General features: G+C 44.6%; 1 protein-coding gene across 5 annotated transcripts in view; it reads right to left on the bottom strand.

Annotated features, from left to right (window-relative positions):
* MYH11 (myosin heavy chain 11) overlaps positions 1–4,592 on the bottom strand; it is a 110,076-nt gene extending 105,484 nt beyond the window's left edge. For all 5 annotated transcript variants that reach the window (XM_060078192.1, XM_060078191.1, XM_060078195.1 and 2 more), the window contains exon 1: positions 4,248–4,592. In XM_060078192.1, coding sequence (XP_059934175.1) covers positions 4,248–4,592 — 345 coding nt within the window. The remainder of the gene's footprint in view (positions 1–4,247) is intronic.
* Positions 4,593–26,949: the final 22,357 nt, after the last annotated feature.

Genomic DNA, 26,949 nt, shown 5'->3' with positions numbered 1-26,949 from the left:
AGGCCAAGGGTTTCCCTCTTGTGACCGTATTAGGAAGTGAGTCCACTTTTTCCCTAACACTTTATATGGTCAGCTGTGGAGCCCTGAGCTCCCAAGTCCTCCGGCAGAAATGAGGAACAGTGGGGGAAGGTGGAAGAGATGCAGGCTTTAAGTCACAGAGGCCTGGTTGAACCTCAGCCTTGCCCTCATTGCCTGTGTAACTTGAGCAAGAGGCCAAAGCCCTGAGCCTCTTCTTCCCCATCTAGAAAACAGTGGATAACCATACTTTCTTTACCAGGTTGTAGTGCAGTGTCATGACTTTCTGAACATGTATCCTAGAGAAAGACCTGGTCCATCAAGAATGTGATCTGGGGCTTCCCTGGTGGTGCAGTGGCTGAGAGTCCGCCTGCCGATGCAGGGGACACGGGTTAATGCCCCTGTCCGGGAAGATCCCACATGCCGCGGAGCGGCTGGACCCGTGAGCCATGGCCGCTGAGCCTGCACGTCTGGAGCCTGTGCTCCGCAACGGGAGAGGCCACAACAGTGAGAGGACCGCGTACCGGAAAAAAAAAAAAAAAAAAAAAGAATGTGATCTGCTACAGCCTTGATTTTAAAGGGCAAAAAAGACTGGAAACAACCTAAAATATCCATCAGTGGGAGACTGGCTCAATAATTATGGCACACTGCCCTTTAAAGGAATACATATGTATGTATACAAATATACATATATTTGCCTCTATATGTATAAAATATTGCTGGAAGGCTACATAAGGAACGGGTGACCATGGTTTCTCTAAGGAGGGGAACCAGAGGGTGAGGAATGGGGTTGAAAGGAAAAGTTCTAAAATACCCTTATATACTATTTTATTTACTATTTGCATGTGTTGTCTATTCAAAAAAAAAGTTTTAAGTCTGAGTGGTTAGATAGTTGTGAACAGACACAAGAAAAAGCCACAAATAAATAAATAAATAAGAAATTCCCCATTTCCCCCTCCCCCCAGACCCTGGCAACCACCATTCTACTCTCTGATTCTCCGAGTTTGACTATTTTAGATTCTCATGTAAATGGGATCCTGCAGGATTTTCCCCTCTCTCTCTGGCTTATTTCACTCAGCATAATGTCCTCCAGGTTCATCCATTTTGTTACAAATGGCAGGATTTCCTTCTGTTTTAAAGCACGGTCATTACATTGTACGGTGTATTTCCCACCTTTCCTTCATCGATTCATCATTGTAGAATTCATGTTACACATCTGCATCCAGCTCAAGTGTGCCTTATCTTCCTCCCCTCAGTTATCAATCAGCCTCAGGGCGAGGACTGGGCCCTGTGACTCTCAGCATCCCACAGACAGGGAAGCAGGGGAGCCAAGAGCACTTAACGGGCAAGCCAGCGTCTGATCCCGTCCCTCCTCAGGCAAGTCTCGTCACCTCTCTGCCTCGGTCACCTCGTGTGCAGAGTGGGATGTGAGCTTCACTCTCGCCAGAGAGCTGGGACTTGGGACAGTAGCCAGTACAAGCAAGGCCCACATCTTCACTGAGCTCCCTCTGCCTGAAACCCTTGTCTCATCTCCCAGCCCAACACCAGGGACAGAGCTGACTGCTAAGCAATCATGAAACAACCCAGGCAGAGAGAAGCCAGCCAACAACAACATCCAAAATAGCAAGAGAGTGCTGGACCAGGGATCAGAGCCACATGCATGCCCCACGTGTGCCATCAATGATCTGTGGCAGCTCAGGCAAGACCTGCATCTCTAAGATTAGGAGACGGGACCCTCTGACTTCTACCTCTTCTAGACCCAAGAGGACAAGACATCAGCCAGGACCTAAGCAAAAGTGCCTTGTTCGAAATGAGCCTTGCAGAATGGAAGGGAAAGTTCTCTTCTTTATCAAGGCAAAGTCGGGCATGGCCAGCTGCCTGAGCATCACCTGCCACCCACCTGTAATAAGGGCTGCGCCTTCCGCTATCACGCGTCGGGTGAATAACTTGCTGTGCCCCCCATCTCCACCCCTGTCCTCCTTTATCTCCTCTGTCATGGACAACAGTTTCTATTTAAGTGACTAAACTGACCAGAAAGGAACGAGACAGGAGTGGACATATGGTCACAAGACTGAAAGGCTTTTCATCTAATCTGTCCAGAGAAGCATAGCAGGAATTTGAAGATTTGATTCATTTTTTAATCTGCTGTCAGAAGATAGTCTGGGTCTTGGGACCTTCATAAGCCCCTCATTTTTCCTGATTTCTATTTTGGGCTCAAACATCTGTGTCAGAGCATAGCAGGTGAGATTCATATCCAGGCCCATCCTTGACCTCCTTGGATGAAGATAACTCATCTTGGACAGGAGGCCCACAGGAGCCCAGCTCCCCTTTTGCTCCCTGCAGATTGGTGTCCTTAGAAATATCCACTCTGTACCAGGTTGTAGCAGGTTGATAATGCTTCCAAACAAGGAGTGGTATCGACAAAAGGGACTTTCCCTGCTTAGTTAGAGAGCATCTTAGACTATCCTTAGAGAGTCTTTAGTACTCTGAGCCTCAGCTTTAATTAGCACAACATCCACTGAATGAAGTATGCTCGTCCCATCTTACAGACTAGCATACTTCATTCAGTGGATGTTGTACTAATTAAATGAGATAAAGAGAAGGCATTTATAGAATTATGAGTTGCTCCCCCGTTCCCCCTTGGCTCTTTAAAAAAAAACAACCCATTGTAACCCCCTCTGAACAATCCATAAGAAGAATAGATCATTAATTATGGTACATCCATAGGATAGGTCACAAAGCCCATAAAGGGGCATTTTGGAGTTATGAATGAGCAATGGGGATGTTCATCACTGACTTGTACGTAGAAAGAAGAGCAGGTCCCCAGCCTAGGTCCACAGGTTTTTCAATATGTAAACACGCACTATTCTCGCAAAGAAATACCAGGAATGCACCAACATCTTATCAGCTGTTATCTACTGTGCTTTTCTGAATTTTCCAAATCTTCCGGAATGAATGTGCTTTATTTTCCTAATTAGGAAAACATTCTGCAGGACAATTTTAGAGATGACAAGGGAGTTTTGTAATTTTCACATGGTAAAACACAAAGGGCAGGACCAGAGGGCCTAAAGATGGAGGTGACTGTTTCCGTAAGTTTGCAAAGAATCCAAGAACATCTGTCTGGTAATAACAAAAATGACCATAACAGCAACAAAACTAATAACAACAACACCTAGCATGTTGAGTGCCTACAACATGCCAGGAAGCATGCCAAGTGTTTTCTTTTCAGAGTAACCCAGTCTGTGAGGCTGGTACTATTCTTGTGTTCATTTTACAGAGAAGGAAACAAAATTTCAGAGAAATTAGATAACTTGCCCAAGGGATTAACATACCCTTTCTGAGAGGCAAGATAGACAAAGGCTGGACTGGGGCACCCTCTGCCCACCAGTTTGGCTTAATGGGGTTACCATGTCCTTCTATATCCTGGGGAGCTGGCCCACCCCACAAGGAACCTGTACCCCTGAGTCACACATCATCTAGTCCAGACTGACCCACAGAGCTTTCTGCAGTGATGGGAATGTTCTATACTTGTGCTATCACAGGTTTACAGCAGCCACTAGCCACAGGTGGCTGTTGGGCATTTAACATGAAGCCCAGTACAAGTGAAGAAGTGAACTTTTAAGAATTGATGCTTAATTAGTTTACATCTAAATTTAGTTAGCCACATGTGGCCGGTGGCTACCATATTGGACAGTGCAGCTCTAGTCCACTCTGATCTGCACAGTCGACCCAGAGGAGTCCAGGTCAATCTAGGCATTCCCATTTGGGACAGGGAAGGCCTCCACCAAACCTCACCAAGATCCTCATGTCTCCTACCTACTTGACTGCCAGGATGGACCAGCCTTCCCAAGGAGGTTAAGAGCCCTTCTTTATTTCCAAGATGGAGGAAGGGCAGGGAACTACTTCACTGAAATCCGTTGAGCACTGACCAAGCGCCTATGGGATCACATGGAATCTTTGGATCTCCTTTACGTGGGGAGGGTGATGGTTCTCATTTTGCAGATGGGAAAACTGAGGTTTCAAGAGGTGAAATAACCTGTTCAATGTCACAGAACTAGGTAGGGCAAGGTGAATGGGAAGCCAGGTCTGGACGATTCCATCCTACCATGCAGCCTCCCTCAGTGAAAACTTCAGCCTCCCAACCTGCACCCCGAAGACATCTCCAAGCCTCTCCCTTCCCTCAGGGGTGCAGGAGGCCAGCAAGAAGTGACTGGCTGCCCCAAGATACTCACGTATATGAGTCCTGAGAAGTACCTCTCCCTCAGGTTGTGCAGCACAGAAGCTTCATTGAGACACGTCAGCTCTGCCATGTCCTCCACCTTGGAGAACTTGGGCGGGTTCATCTTCTGGATATCATCTTTGCCGACCGTGACCTTCTTGCCATTCTCCACTAGCTCCACGATCACCTCATCCCCCTTCTCCTCCTTGATGCTGGCCGCCTCGAAGCCCTGCTTCTCCGAAGGGACCCACACTAGCTTCTTGGCGGCCCAGTCAGCCTGGGCCACTGGGTTGTTGAAGAAGTTTTTGTCCACAAAGAGGAACTTCTCGTCATCACTGAGCTGGTCCTTCTGTGCCATGGTGCCTGGCTGGTCCCCTGGGGAATAAGGCCACAGGGTCAGAATTAGACCAGAACCAAGCCCTAAAGACAGATAAAGCCCTCACCTCATCATGTCTGGGAATGCAGTCTGCAAAAACATTCCATAGAGTACAAAGGTGTTCCCTGCAGGATGGTTTATGTTGTCAAAAAATGGAAACAACCCAAAGGCCCTTCAGAAAAGGATCTCCAGGGGCTTCCCTGGTGGCGCACTGGTTAAGAATCTGCCTGCTAATGCAAGGGACACGGGTTCGAGCCCCGCTCCAGGAAGATCCCACATGCTGCGGAGCAACTAAGCCCGTGCGCCACAACTACTGAGCCTACGCTCAAGAGCCCGCGAGCCACAACTACTGAGCCCGCGTGCCACAACTACTGAGCCCACGTGCCACAACTACTGAAGCCTGCGTGCCTAGAGCCCGTGCTCTGCAACAAGAGAAGCCACTGCAATGAGAAGCCCATGCACTGCAACAAAGAGTAGCCCCTGCTCGTCGCAACTAGAGAAAGCCCGTGCAGCAAAGAAGACCCAACGCAGCCAAAAATAAAAACAAACAAATAAATAAATAAATTTATTTTTTAAAAAAAGAAAAGTATCTCCATCATTGCCTGTTGTCCATCAACATGGCATGGGTACATAAACCATTATATTTTCATACAATGAAATGCTATCCAGGGGTTAAGATGCAAGAAGTATGTCGAGGTGTGTTGACACAGGAAGATATCCAAGTCTTATAGTTTACTGTAAAAATAAAAGGGGGGTCCTCAAATGGTTAAACAGAGAGTTATCATATGATCCAACAATCCCATTACTGGGTATATACCCAAGAGAAATGAAAACATACCTCCACACAAAAACTCATAAGCGAATGTTCATAGAAGCATTATTTCTAATAGCCAAGAAGTGTCAAAAAAAAAAACCCCAAATGTCCATCAACAGATGAATGGATAAATAAAATGTGGCCTCTCCATATAATGGAATATTATTCAGCCATAAAAAGGAATGGGGTACTGATATACACTGAGCATTAATGAATCTTGAAAACACTATGCTAAGTAAAAGAATCTAGTCACAGAGGACCACATATTATATGATTCCACTTACCCAAAATGTCCAGAATAGGCAAATCCATAGAGATAGAAAGTAGATTAGTGGTTGCCAACAGCTGGGAGAGAATTAGAGGGTGACAGCAAAGGGGTACAGGGTTTCTTTTTGGAGTAATGAAAATGTTCTAGAATGTACTGCAGTGATGGATGCACAATTCTGTGAATATGCTAAAAGCCATTCAATTGTACAATTTAAATGGGTGAATTGTATGGTACTTAAATTATATCTCAATAAAAACTGTTTAAAAATGAAATATAGGGAATATTGTAAAATAGTAGGTATAATAACCCATTTTATTTAAAAATATTTAGAATCCATATAGACAGAATAACTGGAGAAATATGCACTTATCAATATAGTTATGAAGGGATTTTTACTTCTTATGGTTTTTTTCCCAATTTTTTATTGTGGTAAAATATATATAAGTATACTATCTTACTCATTTTATGACACTAAGTTCAGTGACATTAAGTACATTCATATTGTTGTACAAGTATCACCACCATCCAGCCCCAGAACTCTTTTCATCTTGCAAAACTGAGACTCCACACCCATTAAAGACTAATTCCCCATTGCCTCTTCCCTCCAGCCACTGGCAACCACCATTCTACTTTCTTTTCTTTTTTGTTTTGTTTTGTTTTTTTAAAATTTATCTTTTATTACTATTATTATTTATTTATTTATTTTTGGCTGTGTTGGGTCTTCGTTGCTGCACGCAGGCTTTCTCTAGTTGCAGCGAGCAGGGGCTACCTTTCGTTGCAGGGTGCAGGCTTCTTATTGCGGTGGCTTCTCTTGTTGTGGAGCACGGGCTCTAGGCACGTGGGCTTCAGTAGTTGTGGCACACGGGCCCAGTAGTTGTGGCTCACGGGCTCTAGAGCGCAGGCTCGGTAGTTGTGGTGCATGGGCTGAGTTGCTCTGTAGCATGTGGGATCTTCCTGGAGCAGGGCTCGAACCCGTGTCCCCTGCACTGGCAGGCAGATTCTTAACCACTGTGCCACCAGGGAAGCCCTCTACTTTCTATCTCTATGAATTTCACTACTCTAGGAACCTCATATCAGTGGAATCATACAGTGTTTGTCCTTTTGTCACTGGCATATGTCACTTAGCATAATGTCCTCAAGGTTCAACCATGTTGCAGCATGAATCAGAATTTCCTTCCTTTTGTAAGGCTGAATAATATTCCATTGTATGGATATATGACATTTTGTTTACCCATTCAGCTGTTGATGGACACTTGAATTACTTCCACATTTTCTCTATTGTGAATAATGCTACTCTGAACATGGGTATACTTTCTATTATGTATTTTTGCCATACTTATCGTTTTATAACTTTTATTAAATTTATGATCAACAAAAAGAGATACTTTAAAAACACTTTCAAATAGCCAATCCACATAAGAAAAAGATGTTCAGCCTCACTAGTAAATGAAGAAATACAAGGTGAAGCAGTGAGATATTGCTTTTCACCCATAGCTTGGATAAGATGAGCACCACAGATAATATCCAGTGTTGTCAAGAGTGTAGGGTCTGGGCCTCTGCATACATTGCCCTTACAGATGGAAAGTTCCTAAAATTCATGCACACCCCCTGACCTGCAATTCGATTTCTAGCAATTTAGCTTAAGGAAACTGAGAAGTGCTAACAGATATATAAAAATGTGCATTGCAGTGCTATTTGGAACAGCAAAACCTGCAAGCAATCCAAACGGCCTTCAGTGAGTACCTTGTTAAATTACAGAGCATACAGGCAACAGAATCCTATAATTCCACCCAAAATTCAAGATGTAGACTTATTTATGCCACACAAAGATTTTTCCCTTTCGAACCCTCCTACACTGTTAGTGGGAATGGAAGTTGGTACAGCCACTATGGAAAACAGTATGGAGGTTCCTCAGAAAACTAAAAACAGAATTACCATATGATCCAGTAATCCCACTCCTGGGAATATACCCAGACAAAACTATAATTCAGAAAGATACATGCACCCATATGTTCATAGCAGGACTGTTCACAATAGCCAAAACATGGAAACAACCTAAATGTCCATCGACAGATGAATGGGTAAAGAAGATGTGGTACATATATACAATGGAATACTACTTGGCCATAAAAAAGAACGAAATAATGCCATTTTCAGCAACATGGATGCAGCTAGAGATTATCATACTAAGTGAAGTAAGTCAGAAAGAGAAAGACAAATACCATATGATATCACTTACATGTGGAATCTAAAATATGGATAAATGAACCTATCTACAAAACAGAAACAGACTCACAGACATAGAGATCAGACTTGTGGTTGCCATGGGGGAGAGGGGGAGGGAGAGAGATGGACTAGGAGTTTGGGGTTGATAGATGCAAATTATTACATTTAGAATGGATAAACAACAAGGTCCTAATGTGTAGCACAGGGAACTATATTCAATATCCTGTGATAAACCATAATGGAAAAGAATATTTTAAAAAAGAATGTTAAAAAAAGAAGAAATAATAAAAGTGATAATTCATAGACTTAATGCTGGTTACAGATTTGCACACAATTTTTGAACATTAAAAGACTATAAATTGGGCTTCCCTGGTGGCACTGTGGTTGAGAGTCTGCCTGCTGATGCAGGGGACACGGGTTTGTGCCCCGGTCCAGGAAGATCCCACATGCCACGGAGCAGCTGGGCCCGTGAGCCATGGCCGCTGAGCCTGTGCATCCGGAGCCTGTGCTCCGCAACGGGAGAGGCCACAACAGTAAGAGGCCCGCGTACCGCAAAAAAGAAAAAAAAAAAAAAAGACTATTAATTAATTAAAATGCAAATTATAGATTTGAGAAATAAAAAAATTAAAAATTAACAAACAGATTTTTCCCTTTCATCTTAACATATTTATTTGTCATTTACATGCTTTAAAATCCTCTCATTGTAAATGCACAATTCAATGATTTTTAGTAAAGTTACAGAGCTGTGCATTATCATGATGCTAAATTTTGGACCATTCCCATCATCTCAAAAAGGATTTCCTCATGCTGGTCTGCAATCACTCCCTGTTCCTACCCACAACCCTCAGCAACCACTAATCTACTATCTGTCTCTATAGATTTGCCTTTTCGGGGCATTGCATATAAATGGAATAACACAATAGATGACTTTGGACCATGCAAAGATATTTATGATATCTTTTTAGGTTAAAAACAATATGAATAAATGGAATACACAGCAATAAAAAGGAACAAACTACACAATAAAATAGACGAATCTCAAAAGCAAGCTCAGTGAAAGAAGCAAGACCCAGTCTACATGCTCTATTATTCCACTAATGTGGAAGTCTAGAAAAGGCAAAACTATGGTGACAGAAAGCAGATCAGTGGTTGCCAGAGGCTGGGGAGGCCACTGACCGCCAAGAGGCACAAAGGAAATCTGGGGGCGATGAAAACATTCTATATCCTGATTACGGTGGTGATTATATAACTGTATACATTTGACAAAACTCATTGAGCTGTACACTTAAAAATCAGTGAATTTTTTTTAAAATGGTGAGTTATATGTAGATTATACCTCAATAAAGCTGATTAAAATATTTATAATAGAGTAATTCTTGTCATTTTATATGTCTGTGTATACATTTTTAAAAGTCTAGAAAACTACACACTAAAATATTAAACTAGGGTTCTATTTGGTCAAATATGGGACAAGAGTTGAAAGGTGAATATGTTTAAATCCATGAGCTCATAATGATTAAAAAAAATTCACAAGTCATCCTTGTAAGATGCTGGGGAATCAACCCGTTGTATTGAAAACTGGTAAAGAAAAGGGGAAACTAAAACACTGATGCTGCCTTTCTACAAACTGTTCCTCAAGGTCACTAAATAATTGACAAGAAGTCTGTCTTTATATAAAATGTCAAGTCATTAAATGCCCTCTCAACATGGGGAGCCCATTTGTAACAGATTCTCCATTCTGTTGTCTAGATGTGTACATGAGACAAGGTGTTGAGGCAACAGACTCTTTATAGGCCGATCCAAGGGCCCATTCCAGACCCTCTGACCATACCTGAAGGAGCTGCCCTGCTCTAGTAACACCTGCTCTCACTCAGCTCCTCCAGCCGACCCCATCTCTCCTCCCCCATCCACTGTTTGTTCCAAAGAACTAAGGTGCAAGCTGAGTTAGGATGTACAGCCACCAGGACGTACTGTGTGGTTGATCCCCCTACTTCAGCAGAAAACAATTCATAACTCTTTTTTTTTTTAAAATAAATTTATTTATTTATTTTTGGCTGCGTTGGGTCTTCGTTGCTGCATGTGGGCTCTCTCTAGTTGGCAACGAGCGGGGGCTACCCTTCGTTGCGGTGCGCGGGCTTCTCATTGCGGTGGCTTCTCTTGTTGAGGAGCATGGGCTCTAGGCGCGCAGGCTTCAGTAGTTGCAGCGCACAGGCTCAGTAGTTGTGGCTCGCAGGCTCTAGAGCACAGGCTCAGCAGTTGTGGCGCACGGGCTTAGTTGCTCCGCGGCATGTGGGACCTTCCCAGACCAGGGCTCGAACCTGTGTCCCCTGCATTGGCAGGCAGGTTCTCAACCACTGCGCCACCAGGGAAGCCCTCATAACTCTTTTGAATTCACCAACATAATCTCCACACTTAGGCCAACAAATCCCACGGAGATGGAGAAACCCCCATATCCCATCAATGGGCCCCTGGAGCTGGGCAGCCACTTCCTAAAATGCAGACTTTGCAAGGCAAAAATCAGAGGGGCAGTTACTCCCACTTTTCTCTTCTGGGGTGAAAATAACAATAATACAAACCAAAGGCTGCCAACAAATTCACTCAATCCCAAACTTATTTTAAAGTAAAAATACAAATTAAAAAAAAAAAACCCAAAAGTTGATTTGTTCAGAAGGGATGGTTATTTCTTCTGGGAGACCTGATCTAGTAGCTCTTTTTTTTTAAAAAAAAGATGGAGAAATGGGTGAATCATTCCCTAAATCTGAATAATCACTTCAGTTATTCCAAAAAGTGAACTAAAGAATCGTAGAGAATGTGCACTGTCCCAGGTTTAACAATCACGTTTCCTGCATCTTTAAATTGTTATTGAATTTCTCTTGGGATGTAATGAGTCCAACATCCTCCCTTCACCTCACTTTCACTGTTAAAAAAAAAAAATACTACCTTCTACTTAGAAGAATTCCAGCCAATAAAGGTGGAAGAAATGATGAAACCAAAATGTAGCGATTTTGGAACTCTGAATAAAATAATGGGCCTTGACAATGACTATCAATGTTGCTAAAACATCAGACCATTGATTCTCAAACTTCCTTGTGCATCAGCTTCACTCGGGCAGCTGTGGAATCACAGATGGCTGGGCCCACCCCAGAGCTTCCAAGTCAGTAGGTCTGGGATGAGCCCAAGACCTGCATTTCTAACAGGTTCCCAGGTGATGCTGAGGATGCTGGCCTGGGGTCCACACTTTCAGACCCACTGTATTAGATGAAAAGCAGACGGCAAACTTCATAATGGATGGATCGGGCCGGCACCTCCTATACCTACTCATTAACCTTAACGTTGCAAAAACAAAGTCGATCAGAGGTTATGTGCCTCCAGAGGGGTTGCTCTAGGAAGTGCCACCACCACCAATGAAATATTCTTACAAAAAGGAAAATGGGGTGGTGTTGGGGGACCAAAGCCAACAAAGCCTCTGGATCTAACACCAATTTAAGGGAAATGCAGGGCACAGGGAACATGCCAAACAAGGTCACGGGCATGTGACAAAGCCCACAAGGTGGGAAAGCATAGGACAAATGACTCAGTTTCTTTAACAGGTAAAGTATTTTAAAAAAGGGTAACCTATAGATTAGAAGGGACTTTGGGACCCACAAAAGAAATGGGAGGAGGGTGGGGGTGAAATGATTGGCCTCATATGGAAGGTGAGTGACAGGAACCAAGGGGTACGTCATACTGTTCTCTCCACTTTTGCATATGTTTGAAAATTTTCATAATGAAAAGGTCTAACAAGTACAATAAAAGACGAACACTGACAGAGGCAGAGAAAGAACTCCCCTATCCTGTCAACATGCACATCCACATACGGAGCAAATCAGAAATAAAAGTACATTTTGCTGTCTTAAAAAGCCACGCTTTAGGGACTTTCCTGGTGGCGCAGCGGTTAAGAATCCGCCTGCCAATGCAGGGGACATGGGTTCGAGCCCTGGTCCGGGAAGATCCCACATGCCGTGGAGCAACTAAGCCCGTGTGCCACAACTACTGAGCCTGTGTGCCACAACCACTGAAGCCCGCGTGCCTAGAGCCCGTGCTCCGCAACGAGAAGCCACCGCAATGAGAAGCCCACACACCACAACGAAGAGTAGCCCCCGCTTGCCGCAACTAGAGAAAGCCTACGCGCAGCAACAAAGACCCAACGCAGCCATAAATAAATAAATAAATAAGAAAATCATATAGTATTTATAGATGAAATGATAAATCTGGGGTTTACCTCAAAATAATCAGGGCAGGGAGGAAATTTGGGTGGAGCCAGGATCGGCCCAGTGTTAATTGCTGGAGTCGCTTGATGGAGTACCTGTAGGAGGGTTAAACTCTTCTGTCTACTTTTGCATGATTGACATTTTCCTTAAAAGGAAAGATATTACTACGCAAAATTTATAAAACTATCTTCTACATGTAAGCAATGTCAATATCACACCATCTCCCACTTGGCTGTATGTCATACCCAGGCAGAGTTTTTTGAACACCAAACAGTGATACTTAACACTCCTGGCCTCCTCACAGGCCCTGGGCTAAATCCTTCACATGCAGGACCATCGAGCGACACCACCACAGCCTTAGGAGTTCCGTTTGATGGTCAGCTCCACCTTACAGACATGGAAACTGGGGCTCAAAGAGGTGAAGGAATCTGCCTGAGGTCACACAGCTAAAAAGTGGCAGAGCTGGGATCCGAACCCAGGTCTGATTCGAAGCCTGTGCTCTTCTGTCTCCTACACAAGCTTGATGGGCTTGTCAGAAGCTCAGTGGAGTATTTGCAATCAATGAACCAACCCTTTAAGGCACCTAGCACAGTGACCGGCACATAATAAACATTCAAAATGGGACCCAAATCAGATGAAGTGAACTATAACTCCACACCGTGATAAGAACAAACCTCACAAACACTTGTGTGAAAGAAGGCAAAACACAAGAAGGACATACTGTGCGATTCTGTTTGCAGGCAGAACGTGAAGATGCTGCAAGTTCAGTTCCAGACCATCTCAATAAAGCAAATATCACAATAAAGCAAGTCACATGGATATTTTGGTTTCCCGGTGCTTATAAAGGTTATGTTTACACTATGCTGTCATCTATTAAGTGTACAACAGCATTATGTCGAATGTGTTATTATGTCAACATATGCACCTTAATTAAAAATACTTGATTGTTAAAAAATGCTAGCCATCATCTGAGCCTTCAGCGAGTCATAGCAGCAACAACAAAATCACTGATCACAGATCACCATAACAAATATTGTAATGAAAAAGCCTTAAATATAGCAAGAATTACCAAAATGTGTCACAGAGACACAAAGTGAGCAAATGCTGTTGGAAAAATGGCACCGATAGACTTGCTCGACACAGATTTGCCATAAGCCTTTAATTTGTAAAAAAAACCACAGTATCTGTGAAGGGCAATAACACGAGGTGTGCCTGTATATGAGGTTCAAAACCAGGCAAATCTAACCTAAGGTGGTAGATGTCAGATGTTGTAACTGGAAGTGTAGGACATGATGGGGGTTTGTGGGGTTGATGTTCTGTTTCTTGATCTGAGTGCCAGTCACATGGGTGTGCCCACTTTGTGGAAATTCACCAGGCTGCATACCCACAGGGAGGTGTACTGTTCTGATATAAAGTATACTTCAATGGAAAAAATTTTTTTTCTTTTTATCTTTAATTATGGTAAAATACACATAATAAAATTCACCACCTTAAGCACTTAATTGTGCAGTTCGATAGTATAAGTACAATCAATGAAAAGTTTTTGAATGGTAGCCAAGTATACTCAAGAGGGCCGGGAGACATGTTTTATTTGTTTAGAGCAGCATGACAACTAAGTGGGCTCTTTCTAATTACGATGTTGGTGAGTTGCCCTACAAATCAGAAAAAAAAGCAAAAACTACAACAGAAAAATAAAAGGACAGAGGAATTCCCACTGCCACGAACCCTGCCTAATCTAGGACTCAAAAATGCAAACAAAGATTCAGGCTCTGTCCAGAAAAAGGAGAGAGGCTGGGTTGCTTCCCATGTCTTTGAAGTCTGACAGTCACGATGTGTGAAATCTGTTTTGGTCAAAAGAAAGAAGGAGAAGGGAAGAGGAGCTTGGCTTCACCCTAGAATGGCGTTTCTCAGAGTGTGTTCCTTGGAACCCTAATCCCTCAAAATATTTGGGGTGGGGTGGGGCAGGATTCAGGGAGGTTGAGACACTCTTCAGAAATCAATTCTGGGGACTTCCCTGGTGGTCCAGTGGTTAAGACTCTGTGCTTCCAATGCGGGGGATGCGGGTTTGATCCCTGGTCAGGGAACTAAGATCCCACATGCCTTGAGGCATGGCCAAAAAAAAAAAAAAAAAGAAATCGATTCTGTGGTCAAATCCATTTGAAAAGCACTACACATCTACCCACCCCATCATTAAGAGGGAGAAATCCCATCGGGATATCTGAGGTCCTGACATCTGAAAGCTATTTCACTCCTTTGAGCCCATGGCTCTCAAAAACATTTAGCCACAGACCTCTTTTCCCACCAAACACTTATTAAATCCCATAGATTTGTCTTGAGAAAATGTGGTGAGCCTAGCAAATTAATATTATTAATATTAGTAATCATAGCTGCTGCTTTATCTTATTGAATGCCAGCTATTATCTCATTTAATCCCCTCAAAAAGGCTATGCGAAGCACCATTACCTCTGGTTTACAGATGAGGAAACTGAGGCACAGAGAGGTTAAGTAACTTGCCCATCATGGCACACCTAGTTATGGTGGAATCTGAATAAAGATATATTTTCAAAGTGATCTTTTCTGCTTTGTCTACCTTCTTTGAAATAGGGAGAGAACTTGAGGACTGAAAGAAATACAGACACACACAGGACACACCCTGCATCGGTCTGCGGCAACTTGAAGTCTCCAGATAACTTGGTTTTATTGCCGCAAGGACTCGCCTCAGCGTCCACCCAGAGCCTTGAGTTTTTAAAATGTGGGGTAGTGGACAATCAGGTAAAAAGTGTCAGGTCAGACATTAGGTGAGGCACAGGGGGGAACGCAAAGCAGTTTGCAAGACTGCAGCAGTGATCAGAGAGCACAATTCTCCATGCACCGAATGGAAGGAAAACTTGGTCTGCACCTCCCTGCTGCTAGAGCAGGGTTTCTCTCAACCTCGGTACTGCTGACATTAGGGGCTGGATAATTCTTTGTTGGTGGGATGGATGGTGGGCAGAAGCCATGTAGCAGAGGGGGAGTGGTGGGCAGGCCGAGAGTGGGGGGAGGAGGACTGTCGTGTGTAGTTTAAGGTCATTAGTAGCATCTGTGGTCTCTACCCAATAGAGGCTAGTAGCACACCCTCCCCGCCCCAGCCATGACAACCAAAAATGTCTCCAGAGGGCCTCCCTGGTGGCGCAGTGGTTGAGAGTCCGCCTGCCGATGCAGGGGATACGGGTTCGTGCCCCGGTCTGGGAGGATCCCATATGCCGCGGAGCGGCTGGGCCCGTGAGCCATGGCCGCTGGGCCTGTGCATCCGGAGCCTGTGCTCCGCAACGGGAGAGGCCACAACAGTGAGAGGCCCGCATACCGCAAAAAGGAAAAAAAAAAATGTCTCCAGATATTGCCAGGTGTCCCCTGGGGGAAAAAATTGTCCCAACCAACCTGGAATGCCAAGTGTAGAAGGTCACATGGGTGGAGTGTGAGCACATGAGAGCAGACAAGAGACAGACACCCAGACAGCCGAACCTCAAGGAGACTCCACACCGACCTGGTTTCTTCCTCTCAAGCCTTCCTCCCCCACCACCCCCCGTTCCAATGTCCTGCATCAGCTCCGAGAGCTGAAAGGACACCTTCAGGATCGTTATAGAGGACAGATGGATACGACCTCCAGTTCATGATCAGTGGCATTAGCAACGCCTGACATGGCCGAGTGTGTCGGCTCCATACACAGTCCTGTATTCCTCACCAACAACACCCAGCTTCGTTCCTTGAGCGCAGACAAGCTGTTCGTTAGCTTCTGTAAGACCACAGGGTTACAGGTCCCCGTTCTGCGCCGAACCTGCTGGGTGACTCTGGGCAAGTTACTCTCCCTCTCTGGGCCTTGTGCTTTTCATTTGGGGATAGAAATATGGAGGGCTGGCTAGCTGTAACATTTTATGATAACTGTGATTCCAGATCAAAGGGTTGAAGTTGAACCAACTGAGAATGTTTAACTATTCTAGCTTGTTTTAGCATCGGTTTTATTTTCCCCAGGGGAACTCAGGGGTAAAAGATCTTGCCCCTTCTGCTTCTGTGTTAATGGAAAATGAATAAAATACCCCAGAGTCCAAACAGTAACAGGATTTGCACATCATCAGGCCTAGTTAACAGCTTCCCTCAGTATTTTACTGCCAAGATTTTAGACCAGAGACACCAACCCAAATGTCCCTGGGGTCAGGTGAGCAATGCAAGGTGACCCAGGCTGGAGGTGGTTGGACAGAGCCCTCTGGTCCTGCCCAAAGAGCGTGGCAGCTTCTCACCTCCCGCTGGGGTGAGTGAGAATGTGGGCCCTGCATTGTCAGATTTCCAACAGACCCCGAAGTCTGCATTTAGGAATGAAATACCCACCCCTAAAGTTAAATCACTGCACATTTTGAATGCCATGCAGGCAAAATGAAAACCCTCTGGGCTTGATCTAGAACACGAACCACCAGCTGTCGGGACCTCTGCAGAGGAGCAACTATTTCAAGGTCTGGCCCAGGTGTGGGAGGAGCCAAAGTGAAGAGGGAAGCAGGGAGGGGGTGGGCCCCCCAGATGCACCAGATCTCCAAGCTCCAAACTGTCCCCACGAGTAATCGGGACTTTAAATCTGTCATCAATAATAATATCACTGTGCCCTTTCTATTCATGGGATATCGGGCCAGGCAATTTATTATATACACCATCTTGCTATGTCTCCTAAGCGTTCAGCAAGGTGGGCATTATTTATTATTCCTATAAGACTATGGAGGTCCTGGAAGGTAAGTGAAAGTAAAGGCTTTTGCTTGTAAAAGTTGGAGCCGAGATTTGAACCCAGATCTGACACCTGACCTACTCTTAGCAAAAAGTCTCTTCCTTGCTTGAACTTCCTTGCATGGACTGGTCCCCGTGCCACTCCCCCACCAGCTGCACCCCTTCTGATATCTGCCTAACTCATTAGAATACTGTTTTTAAAGTACCTCCAGAAGGAAGTTCTTATAATCAGTAAAGCTAAATTATTTTTACCTCCCCAAGAGAACTTGGTTAGCAAGAGGTCTGGTGGGTCTCATGGAGGATGCTTTGAGGATTAGAGAGAACTGGCCATTTCTGGCCCTAAAGGCCCTACTGTGCCTTGTGTCTTGCAACTCTGGCTTACCACAGCTTAAAAGAAATGTAGTCTCCTATATGCCCATTTGAAGTTTAAATTTACAATGTCTTTAGAGGACTGTTTAGCAATATCTATCCATTTTCAATGTGCATGCTCTCTAACTTAGCAAATTACATTGCTGGGAATTTATCCTACAGATAAACTCATGTAATTAGACATAAATAGATACACAAAGATGGTCCCTGAAGTCCTGTTTATATGGTGGAGTGAAGCTGGTATGTTTCAATAAGAGGTTGTTTCAGTAAGATGCTATCCTTCCACATAATAGAATATTATGCAGATGATAAAAAGAAACACCACAATGTGCTGATATAGAAAGATGAAGATATGTAATCAAGTGAAAAAAAAACACCTAATTTACAATGCCAATATTCGTGCAAAAAAGGAAGATTTGACATAGAAAAGCTTTGGAAAGATGTGCAAGAATACATTAACCATGTTTATATCAATATCTAAAGATAGGGAAGAGTGGAGAGGTGGGGAAGGAGAAAGAGGGTCAGGAATTCTACCTGGAGAGGCATTCTACCTGGAGACCAGGGAATGGCTATAATGACCCACAGGGGTCTCAGACACTGGTCCCTTCTGAGATTCTGTATCATTTGCTGCATGCTTCACCAGCAGAGGGAAGGGAGTTCAAGCCTGCATGGGTGAGCAGGAGGCGAGCACTATGGTCCTTTCTTAGGGACTTTGATGAGGGCTGTTCCTCCTTAGCCCCCAAATCACTGATGCAACTCAGAGACACCCAACTTCCCCCTGCAGGAACAACGGGCAGCGCTAGCTTCTTCCTCCATTATCTGATCCCTTACAAAAGTTTCTTCAAAGTCAACTATTCAAAACAGAACAAAACAAAAATTTCCTTCAAATTCCGACTTGGCCTTTTCCAGACTCAGCCTTTCCCCCATGGTGTGGCCATAGTTAACTGTGTTTAAAGGTCAGGAGTAGAGGGAAGAGACCCCTGGTAGCAAAAAGTCACCGTGGAAGCCAGACAGGCTCCTCCCACTCACAGGTGAGCTCTTAAAGGATGCCCTCGAGACCCTAAATGAATCAAAAAAGGGCCAATAAATCTGGTATCAATCATGTTCCTGACACAGGTGAGGAAGTGTGTCTATATTTGAGTGGAAGAAGAATAGGAACTGAGTTTATGAAAAGACATTACACAAAAAGAAAATTAAGGGCAAGTTTCTCTTTTACGGAAAGACTATACCATAGGGTTCCTGGTTCTGCAAAGTACCAGATGGGCTACACTGAGCAAGATCCTTAAGGTCTCTGGTCATGTACGTTATAAATAACCATCCACAGAAGTTCACCAGGGGCCAGACACTGTGCTAAATCCTTCATATGCATGATCCCCTTGAACCCTCCCAAAAGGGCAATCCCTTAGGCTCTGCAGTTAGAAAGAGCTAGGTTTGTAGAATCTTGTCTACCTCATTGGCTATTCGAGCTATCTTGAGCAAGTTATTCAGACTCCACATTTGTAAAACAGGGCCAATAATAATAGCATCCATTCCAAAGGGCTGTCGTAAAGACTTAGAAACATGATGCCTGTACAGGATTCAGTGTGTTGTCCAGCAAAAGTGATCAACTAACATTAGCTATTCTCACGAGCCCCATTTTACAGATGGGAAAACTGAGGTTTGGGAAGGTCAAACTGGGTGATTTCTAAATTTGCTTGTGATGTTCTCAGATTCCAGTGGATTTCAAATTGCATGTGGTTCTCCAGAAAAATCTAATGTGTACCCAATTTTAGAAGTACATGGTTGTGCCTACAGCATAAAATCCACCTGTTTGGATTCAATACACTGAGGAAAGGAGAAGACAACTTTCTCACCCCAAAAATAAAACTTCCAAATAAGAGAGAGTAGGAGAAGGTAATCCCCCTTTCCTCCCAAATGTTTTCTCCTCCGGACTCCCCCACTTGTTCCCAAACGGGAAGGACAAGGGCAAAGAAATCTCCAGAGGCATGACCAGCAAAGCTGCAATACAAGGCTAATTTGTGAGGGGGCCCGAGGATGGCCTCATGGAAAATGCTACCATAAATGGGCATGTTTGCCTCAATCTCAGCCCTCACACAGAAAAGTAAGGATAACAAATCCATAACAAATACCTTGTACGGAATAACACGTCTACTTCAGACATGATAATAAGATACACAGTGTTTACGAGCCCTAGAAGCTTCTCAAGGAAGGCCCGGCTAGTTCACGTTTTGGACTCTTGGGATGGCAGCCCACCTAATCTAGTCATCAGGCCAACTAGATGACCCCACCACAGGGGACAAACAGTACATTTTATTTTAAATTTGCAAAAAGTCAGTTTATGTTTTCTTCAAAGAGGTGATAAGCACTTGCCTTACTGGACACATCTGGTCCTATCAGAAACCTGATTCCAACAGAGTTTTTGATCATGGTAAAGAAAAAAGATGGTGGGGTCAGGGGTGTAGAATTAGCATCAGACAGACACAAGAATGGGATCCACCACTTGTTAGCTGTGAGACACTGGGCAAATTACTTAACCTCTCTGAGCCTCAGCTACCTTGTATACTAAACAGGCATCATAATGACTCCCTTAAAAGGTTGTTGCAATGGTTAAATGAGATTAAGTCAAACGCTGCTACAGTGCACGGCAGATAAGTGCTCTGTCAATGGTAGTTTATCTCAATGCGAAAGCACCAAGGAAAGACTGCGTTTCCTTCCATGGATCTTCAATATCCTATTTCACACACTGCTATCTAATGACTTTCAGTTCTGCTTCTTTAAGCTCCTTCTCTGTATAAAATGGCCACTTTGCAATTTAATCTATCAATTCTTAATACTGTAGTAAATGCTCCCTTTCTTGGGGTTTCTAAATATTTACTTTTACTTCTTGATAAGTATGGCTTTGAATGGTGCCTTTCCTCAAGCAGCCAAATCCCCACCAGCTGTCAGTGCAGAGAGAGAACATACAACAGGCAGTAGCCACTTTCTCTCACTTTGCCCACTTAGTGGGACATGAGAGTAACATGTGTATTGGATGCTCTGCAGGAAATCCCAGCCCAATCTTAGCTAACGCACCTGCAGACTTTGTAAGCAAATGTGGACTCTGGCATCCGTATGAGTATTTGAGGCCCTTGGGGTCAACCTGGATGAGATTTTTAAAAATCTGGAGGAGGGTTGTGTGTCTGGAAGAAAATCAAGCTGTAATAAATAAACTGGATCATAACCAGCCTATCACTCAAGGGTTATCAGCAGGCATCCTCTTGAGTGAGGAAAAAAAAAAAACCCTCCCCTTTCTGCCCAGGTGTTTTTAATTGATATAATGCATTAACAGAACTAAGCAAGCTCCACTGGAAGCCATACTTTGCCTGCTTATGTGATAGGAAATGACTTTTCAGTGAAGCTCAGCTGCACTCTTTTTGTGCCCAGAATAAAAGAAGCCTGGTTGTTCAAGCTGGACCTCTGTGATTTCTAAGGGAGCACATCTCTCAGATTTGCCTCATAACAAGAATCATCTGGGACTCACATATATAGGGAACAGTTTTTCTGAAGATTCTAGTGTAACCGACGTTGGGCTCGGGCATTATCTTTAATAAGTACCCCCAAGGTGATACTTATCATTGGTTACCTTGGGAGATGCTGTTTTGGGGGAAAGCTAGGAGGATGGGGCAGAGAGAAATGAAAATTGTGAACCCCCAGCCCCATAGTCCTTAAGAGGAGGACAACAGATGCTCCTCACTGCTCCCCAGCCCCTGTAGGATGTCTTCTAGGATCCTTAAACCCTCTACTCAATTTCCCTTCCCCCACCAGGACCACATACTTACAGATCTCCAACTGGGGGGAGAGCGGAGAAGAAACTGGATGGAGAGCTCCTATCTGGCACACCTCCCAGGCAGGGGCGTCCAAACCTCCCCGCTCGCCTGGGACGCCTGTCTTTATAGACCCGGAGCTGCCCGCGGGAGGGAAAGGGGAGGCGGCGGAGGGGGGCGGAGTGGGTGTGAGTCTCGCGCTGCTCCCTCCGCAGCGCCACCTGCAGGGTCCGAAAAGCGCGGCTTTGGTCCAGGCCTCGCGCGCACCTGTCGCGGCGCCCGTAGAGGGGCGCACCCAGGCGGGGGCGCAGGGGGGAGCGGGGGGCCGCAGGGCTGCCGGGAAAGGAGCAACGGACAGAAGCGTTCGGGGCCAGTGTCCTACCCCGGCTCTGGGACAGTTACCGAGACTCCGGGTCCCTAAAGAAAGGGGTTGAGCGGCCGGCGTCTATAGCGGATGCTTGAGAATTTCTCCCTTGAGTCAGTTCCAGCCGCACGGGCTTTAACCGCTTGCTCCGCGTGGCGGGAACTGTGGGGGGCCCGAGTTGATAGCTCCTCTCCCCGCTCGCCATTTTTCTTCGTCCCCCACTACCTGGAAAGGGCCTGGCCGTGCTGCGTGAAGGGTGGGGAAAGGGCATTTTTTGAACTTTGCTAAGTACAAGGCAAGACCCACCAACTCTGCTGGGAATTGTGCAGAAAGGGGAAGTTTTTACTTTTCCCAACTTGGCATCCCCACCTCCACCCACAAGCAAAAAAAAAAGGCCCAATTGTTGTGACTTCAGGACCTGGGTGTACCATTCGCTGGCTGTGTGACCTCAGGCAAGTCATTTCCCTTCTCTGAGCCCCAGTGTCCGAAGCTGAAAAGTGTGTGTGTGTGTGTATAATTACGTAATTAGCAAGGTGCATGTCGGGATCCAAACAGAATGTGGGTGCCACGGAGCTCTTGAAAGTTCTCTTCACCTGCTCCTCCCCGCCCCAAGAAATTCTTGAAAATGAAGCTGCCTGAAAGTTTTCTCTCTCCCTCCCTCTTAGTACCACTCCCTTACCCCGTGTCCGCCCCACCCCCTCCTGTGTGTCTGACACCGTGTCTCTCCATCACCGTTTCTGTCTTGTTCTGCCTTTTTTCTCTATGTCTCCACCACTCTGCCCACCGCTGTCTCTTTCCGTCCCTCTGTCTCACTCTGTCTCTGGTCTCTGTGTCTCTGGTTCCAGATCTCCCTCCCTCTCTCACTCTCTCCATCTCTCCATCTCTCTCTCCACTCTGTCACATGCACGCACACAGGCCATAAAAGGAAGCCGCGGCGGTGGGCTGGCCCCGCGCCAGGTCGGGGACCTGCGGGCAGCCGGGCGCCCCGCTCCCCGCCTGGCCCGGCTCCGAGGTTCCCGGCCGGTCCTTCCTACCCGGGCGGGCGGGAGACAACCCAAAAAGGGCAGGCGCAGGCTCCTTCCTGCAGGAATTCCCAGCGCCGCATACCAGCCCGGGGCTGCCGCTCCCCCTGACTAAATATGGTGCCGAACGGCCTCCCGGCGCCCCGCGGAGGTTGAGGGGGTGGCATCCGAGGCCAGAGGGGTGGGAAGGGGACCCTTCTGCTCCCGGCAGAGCCAGAAGGGGGCAGCCCCCAGTCCCCCGTGGGTCCCAGCTGCTTCCAGCCAGAGGGTTTACAGACAGGGTTAAAGATGTTGGAAGACCCTTACCAGGCTCTGTGCTTGGCACTCGCCCCAGTCTTATCCAACAAACCCTCCCCCAGCCACGAGGCCGGGTGATGGTGGGGCCTTTATTAATATCCCCATTTTGCAGGTGAGAAAACTGAGGCCCTGGGGGAGTGAAGGGATTTGCCTGAGCCCTCACTGGGTCCAGAGCCCACTGTTGCCATGATTCACTTCCAAGAGAGACTTTAAGGGGAGATGCCCAGGACAATTAGCCTTGAGGCTAAAGACTCCTCTCTGAGGTTAGATAACTAAGTTTGAATCTGCCAGTGCCATTTTCTAGCTATTTGGCCCCGTGCCTCAGTTTCCCTACCTGTAAAATGGGAGGAACATCAGTCACTTCTTCACTTCCCAGCTGTTTGTAAACAGTCCTTGAGATGATACATGTAAAATGAACATAGTACACTGCTTCATGTTAGCTGCTATTATTCAAAACAAACATGAAACCAAGCAGAGTTGCACCAGGCCTGGGGGACGTCATAATGGTGAGAGCCTGTCCTGCCCACTGTTTCCTGCAGGCTACCAGTCTCCTCTGTAGAGTTCTGCATCTCAGACCCTCTCGGTCCCTTCATCCCTCCAACATCTTACCTGCTTTTCACCCCTGAAAACACGCAGGCCCAGCTCTCTACCCGACAATGGGCTTAAGTCAGAGAGTCAAAAACAGCCAGCATTCAGTTGGCTGGGACGTTAGGGGTAAAGTTCTTCAGAAAGTGATGAATGCGCTGCTTCCCCACGTACCTTTTAATGTCTGCACTGTAAAAGGAGTGGAAATTGTCTCTGCGTTAGTACAGGCTGATGTGGAGCAGAGAATAGGAAGGGGGAAAAACTGAAGTTGATCATCCCCTTCCCATCCTGGAAAGATAATCCAGAGCAGGCCATCAGAGTCTAACTTGCTGGCCTCAGAGTAAAAATGGGCACTTTTCTGGAGGCGTTAACATTGATATTCCAAAGGGGTGCATTTGATTCTTTAAAGAATTTGGTAACTTTTAAAAGAGAATAATTATAATAAATTATCAATAAATGAAGGCTTTATAACAGACACTGAATTGTACTACATTATCTAACCTAATCCTTATAACAACCCTATAAAGTACTTAAACGAGAAACCAGGTTTGGTGAGTGAAATAATCAGCCCATTTAGCACAGCTAGTTAATGGTAGAGCAGGAATCCCAACCCTGCCTGTGTGATGGAGTCTAGGGTAAGTAGATGAGAAGTCTGAGGTTTTTAACTCATGATCTGCTAAGCACCAGCCAGGCAGCCACAGGATTGTCAGTGAACCTCTCTGAGCCTGTGTTTTCTCAAAGCACAGATGGTCAGAATCTTTGCCTCAATATGGAAAGTGTTTCATACCCTTCTGGTATACTCTAGAAGTACTCAGGGACAGTGTGTGCACATAATAGTCATTCAATAAATATCTGTCCAATGCAGCTCAGATGTTTGAATCTTCAAAATCAGATACCTCCATTTTATTTCTCATGGCTCAAAAAGCCAGTTAAAGATAGAGGGGGAAAAAAAGTTACCTTCAAAAAACATTACTGTGACTGACTGAGGGCTGTCAAGTAAGTTTCTCTGGCATGTCTTCTGTGAGGCGCTGTGTACTGGGAGTTTCCATGAACTCATGGAACAAGATAGCAGTGGGGAAATTCCACTCTCAGAGTCTTTTTTTTTTTTTTTTAATCAAATAGCTTTGATTTTGCCACTAGGTTCAAAAACTTCCAAAGTATGATTCCCTCCAGTTTTTAATAACATCAAAAACTGGGTCCAAGCATGGCTCCTACATGTCCTTCACAATTATTTAAAAGTGCATTAGCACTCGAGTCATCCAGCTCAAGATCTGCACAGGACTCTGCCTCCTTGCGAATAAAGGGCCATCTTCCCTGACCACAAGCACGGTTCTGCTCCAACTCTCCTGTGCATAAGCACTTGGTTTCACTCATCATGGTCCCCACATTTCTCCAGGTTCAAGACTGAATCACACAGTAACTTGCAGTGCTCTTTCCTTTATCACCAATTTCCAGCTCTGGTGTCTTGGTAACTCTGGATTTTCTACCTCTATCAGGAAAGTACTAAAATTCTCAATAAAAATAGTTTTATAGTTTCTTACAAAAGTAAACATATTCTTACCATATGACCCAGCAAGTCACACTCCTTGGGATTTACTCAAATGAATTGAAAACCCATGTCCGTACTAAAACCTGTACACAGTTATTTAGAGCAGCTTTCTTCATTAATTGCCAAAACTTGGAAGCAACCAAGACATTCTTCTAAGTAAGTGAATGGATAAACTGGTACATTCAGATGACAGAATATTACTTAGCTCTAAAAAGAAACGGGCTATCAAGCCATGAGCAGACATGGAGGAAACAAAAGCATATTATTAAGTGAAAGAAAACAATATGAAAAGGCCACATACTGTATGAGTCCAACTATATGACATTCTGGAAAAGGCAAAACTATGGAGACAGTAAACAGATCAGTGGTTGCCAGGAGTTAGAGGAGAAAGGAGCGATGAATAGAGCACAGAAAATTTTTAGGGCAGTGAAATTACTGATACTGTAATGGTGGGTGGATACGTATCACTATATATTTGTTCAAACCCATAGGCTGTACAACACCAAGAGTGAACCCTGAGGTCAACTACGGTCTTTGAGTAATAATGATGGGTCAATGTAGGTTCACTGATTGTAACAAATGTACCACTTTCGGGGGTCATATTGATAACGGGGGAGCCTGTGTGTGGGGAAGGAGGGTATGTGAGAACTCTGTACTTCACACTCAATTTTGCTGTGAACCTAAAACTGCTTTGAAAAACTGTCTATTTTTTTAAAGATAATTTTACCTCACTTTCATTTAAAAAAAATTAATGAAGACCACACAATCCTTGCAGAATGGTTGTTACAAAAGTGAAATGCCAAGTGGCTGCGAAGCATTGTCCTAAATGCCTTTAAAGGCATATTTTCACAAAATGTTAATCATTCATGTACACTTGGCTTCAGGTTAAAAGAACACATCAAATTTTACATAATCATACAGGCATGTGAGTCATATATAAATGTGTTCTTGCACATAATTATAAAGCTATTAGTTTATTCTAAGCAAGCATATATGCTAAGCATAAATTTATCATCCTCAAACGCCACCTCTGCTCTTGCTATGAGTTTTTACATTGCCAAAGTTTTAAATGTCTACTTTTCCTAAATCCCTCTTCAAGTCCAATTCCCAACCTATTTTTGTATAAGTTTTCTCCTAAAACTTCTCCTGCATGTCTGGAGGATAACTTCTCCCAACCTCATGAAAACCACCAGCAATGATGTATTAATTTAGTTTATGAGCTCGTGAGAAGAGTTTGATGGGTCCTCTATGTTTATTTTTGACTTTTCCTTCCTTGAATTTAAGTGTCTCAGCTCAGGAACCTATTTAAACTACAAGAACATATGGGAATTCCCTGGCGGTCCAGTGGTTAGGACTCAGAGCTTTCACTGACACAGCCCGGGTTCAATCCCTGGTCAGGGAACTAAGATCCCACAAGGCGCACGGCATGGCCAAAAAAAAAATACTACTACTAAATGCACTTTTTCAAGCCATATGTGGCCCCACAGATTATGATACTGTCCCCTCAGAGAATAACACCACCAGCCCCTACCACTTCCACCCTATGAAGAATAATTGTCCCAGGGTGATATGGCTGATGCCAAGTACCCTCAACCTTACTCTGCATCCTCCAACAACTAGGTTCCTGGAGATCCCGAATGAAGGCCTAGGCAGCCATCGCCAAGCCTTCTTCTGGTTCCAGTGGACACCTCTTGATGACAGAACAGTCAGAGAAACGCCCTTTGCACAAAGGTGAGTTGCTTAAATTTTTTTTTTTATTAAATGATACACTGAAAGTATAATAGTTGCCTAGGTACAAACCAGTTATAGAATAATGCATACAAATGCGCTATAGACTACATGTGACAATTCTGTTTAGCTTCTATTTTGATTATTTTATATCAGTATCCAAAATGACAAACTCCAGCACTTTTTCTTAACCTAGTCCTGCATGATTGCAATTCCTGAGGTAAACAGTGTCCACTACCAACATCCCTGCATGTAAACTAAATCCTCTGAGAAGAATTCAGATATTTATACTCCCCATACAATACAATGGAATTCATA

This window comes from Mesoplodon densirostris, chromosome 16 (genome assembly GCF_025265405.1).
Source record: "Mesoplodon densirostris isolate mMesDen1 chromosome 16, mMesDen1 primary haplotype, whole genome shotgun sequence".
Lineage (NCBI taxonomy): Eukaryota > Metazoa > Chordata > Mammalia > Artiodactyla > Ziphiidae > Mesoplodon > Mesoplodon densirostris.
Note: the sequence above shows the minus strand (reverse complement) of the source record. Positions and strands in the feature narration are given on the sequence as shown.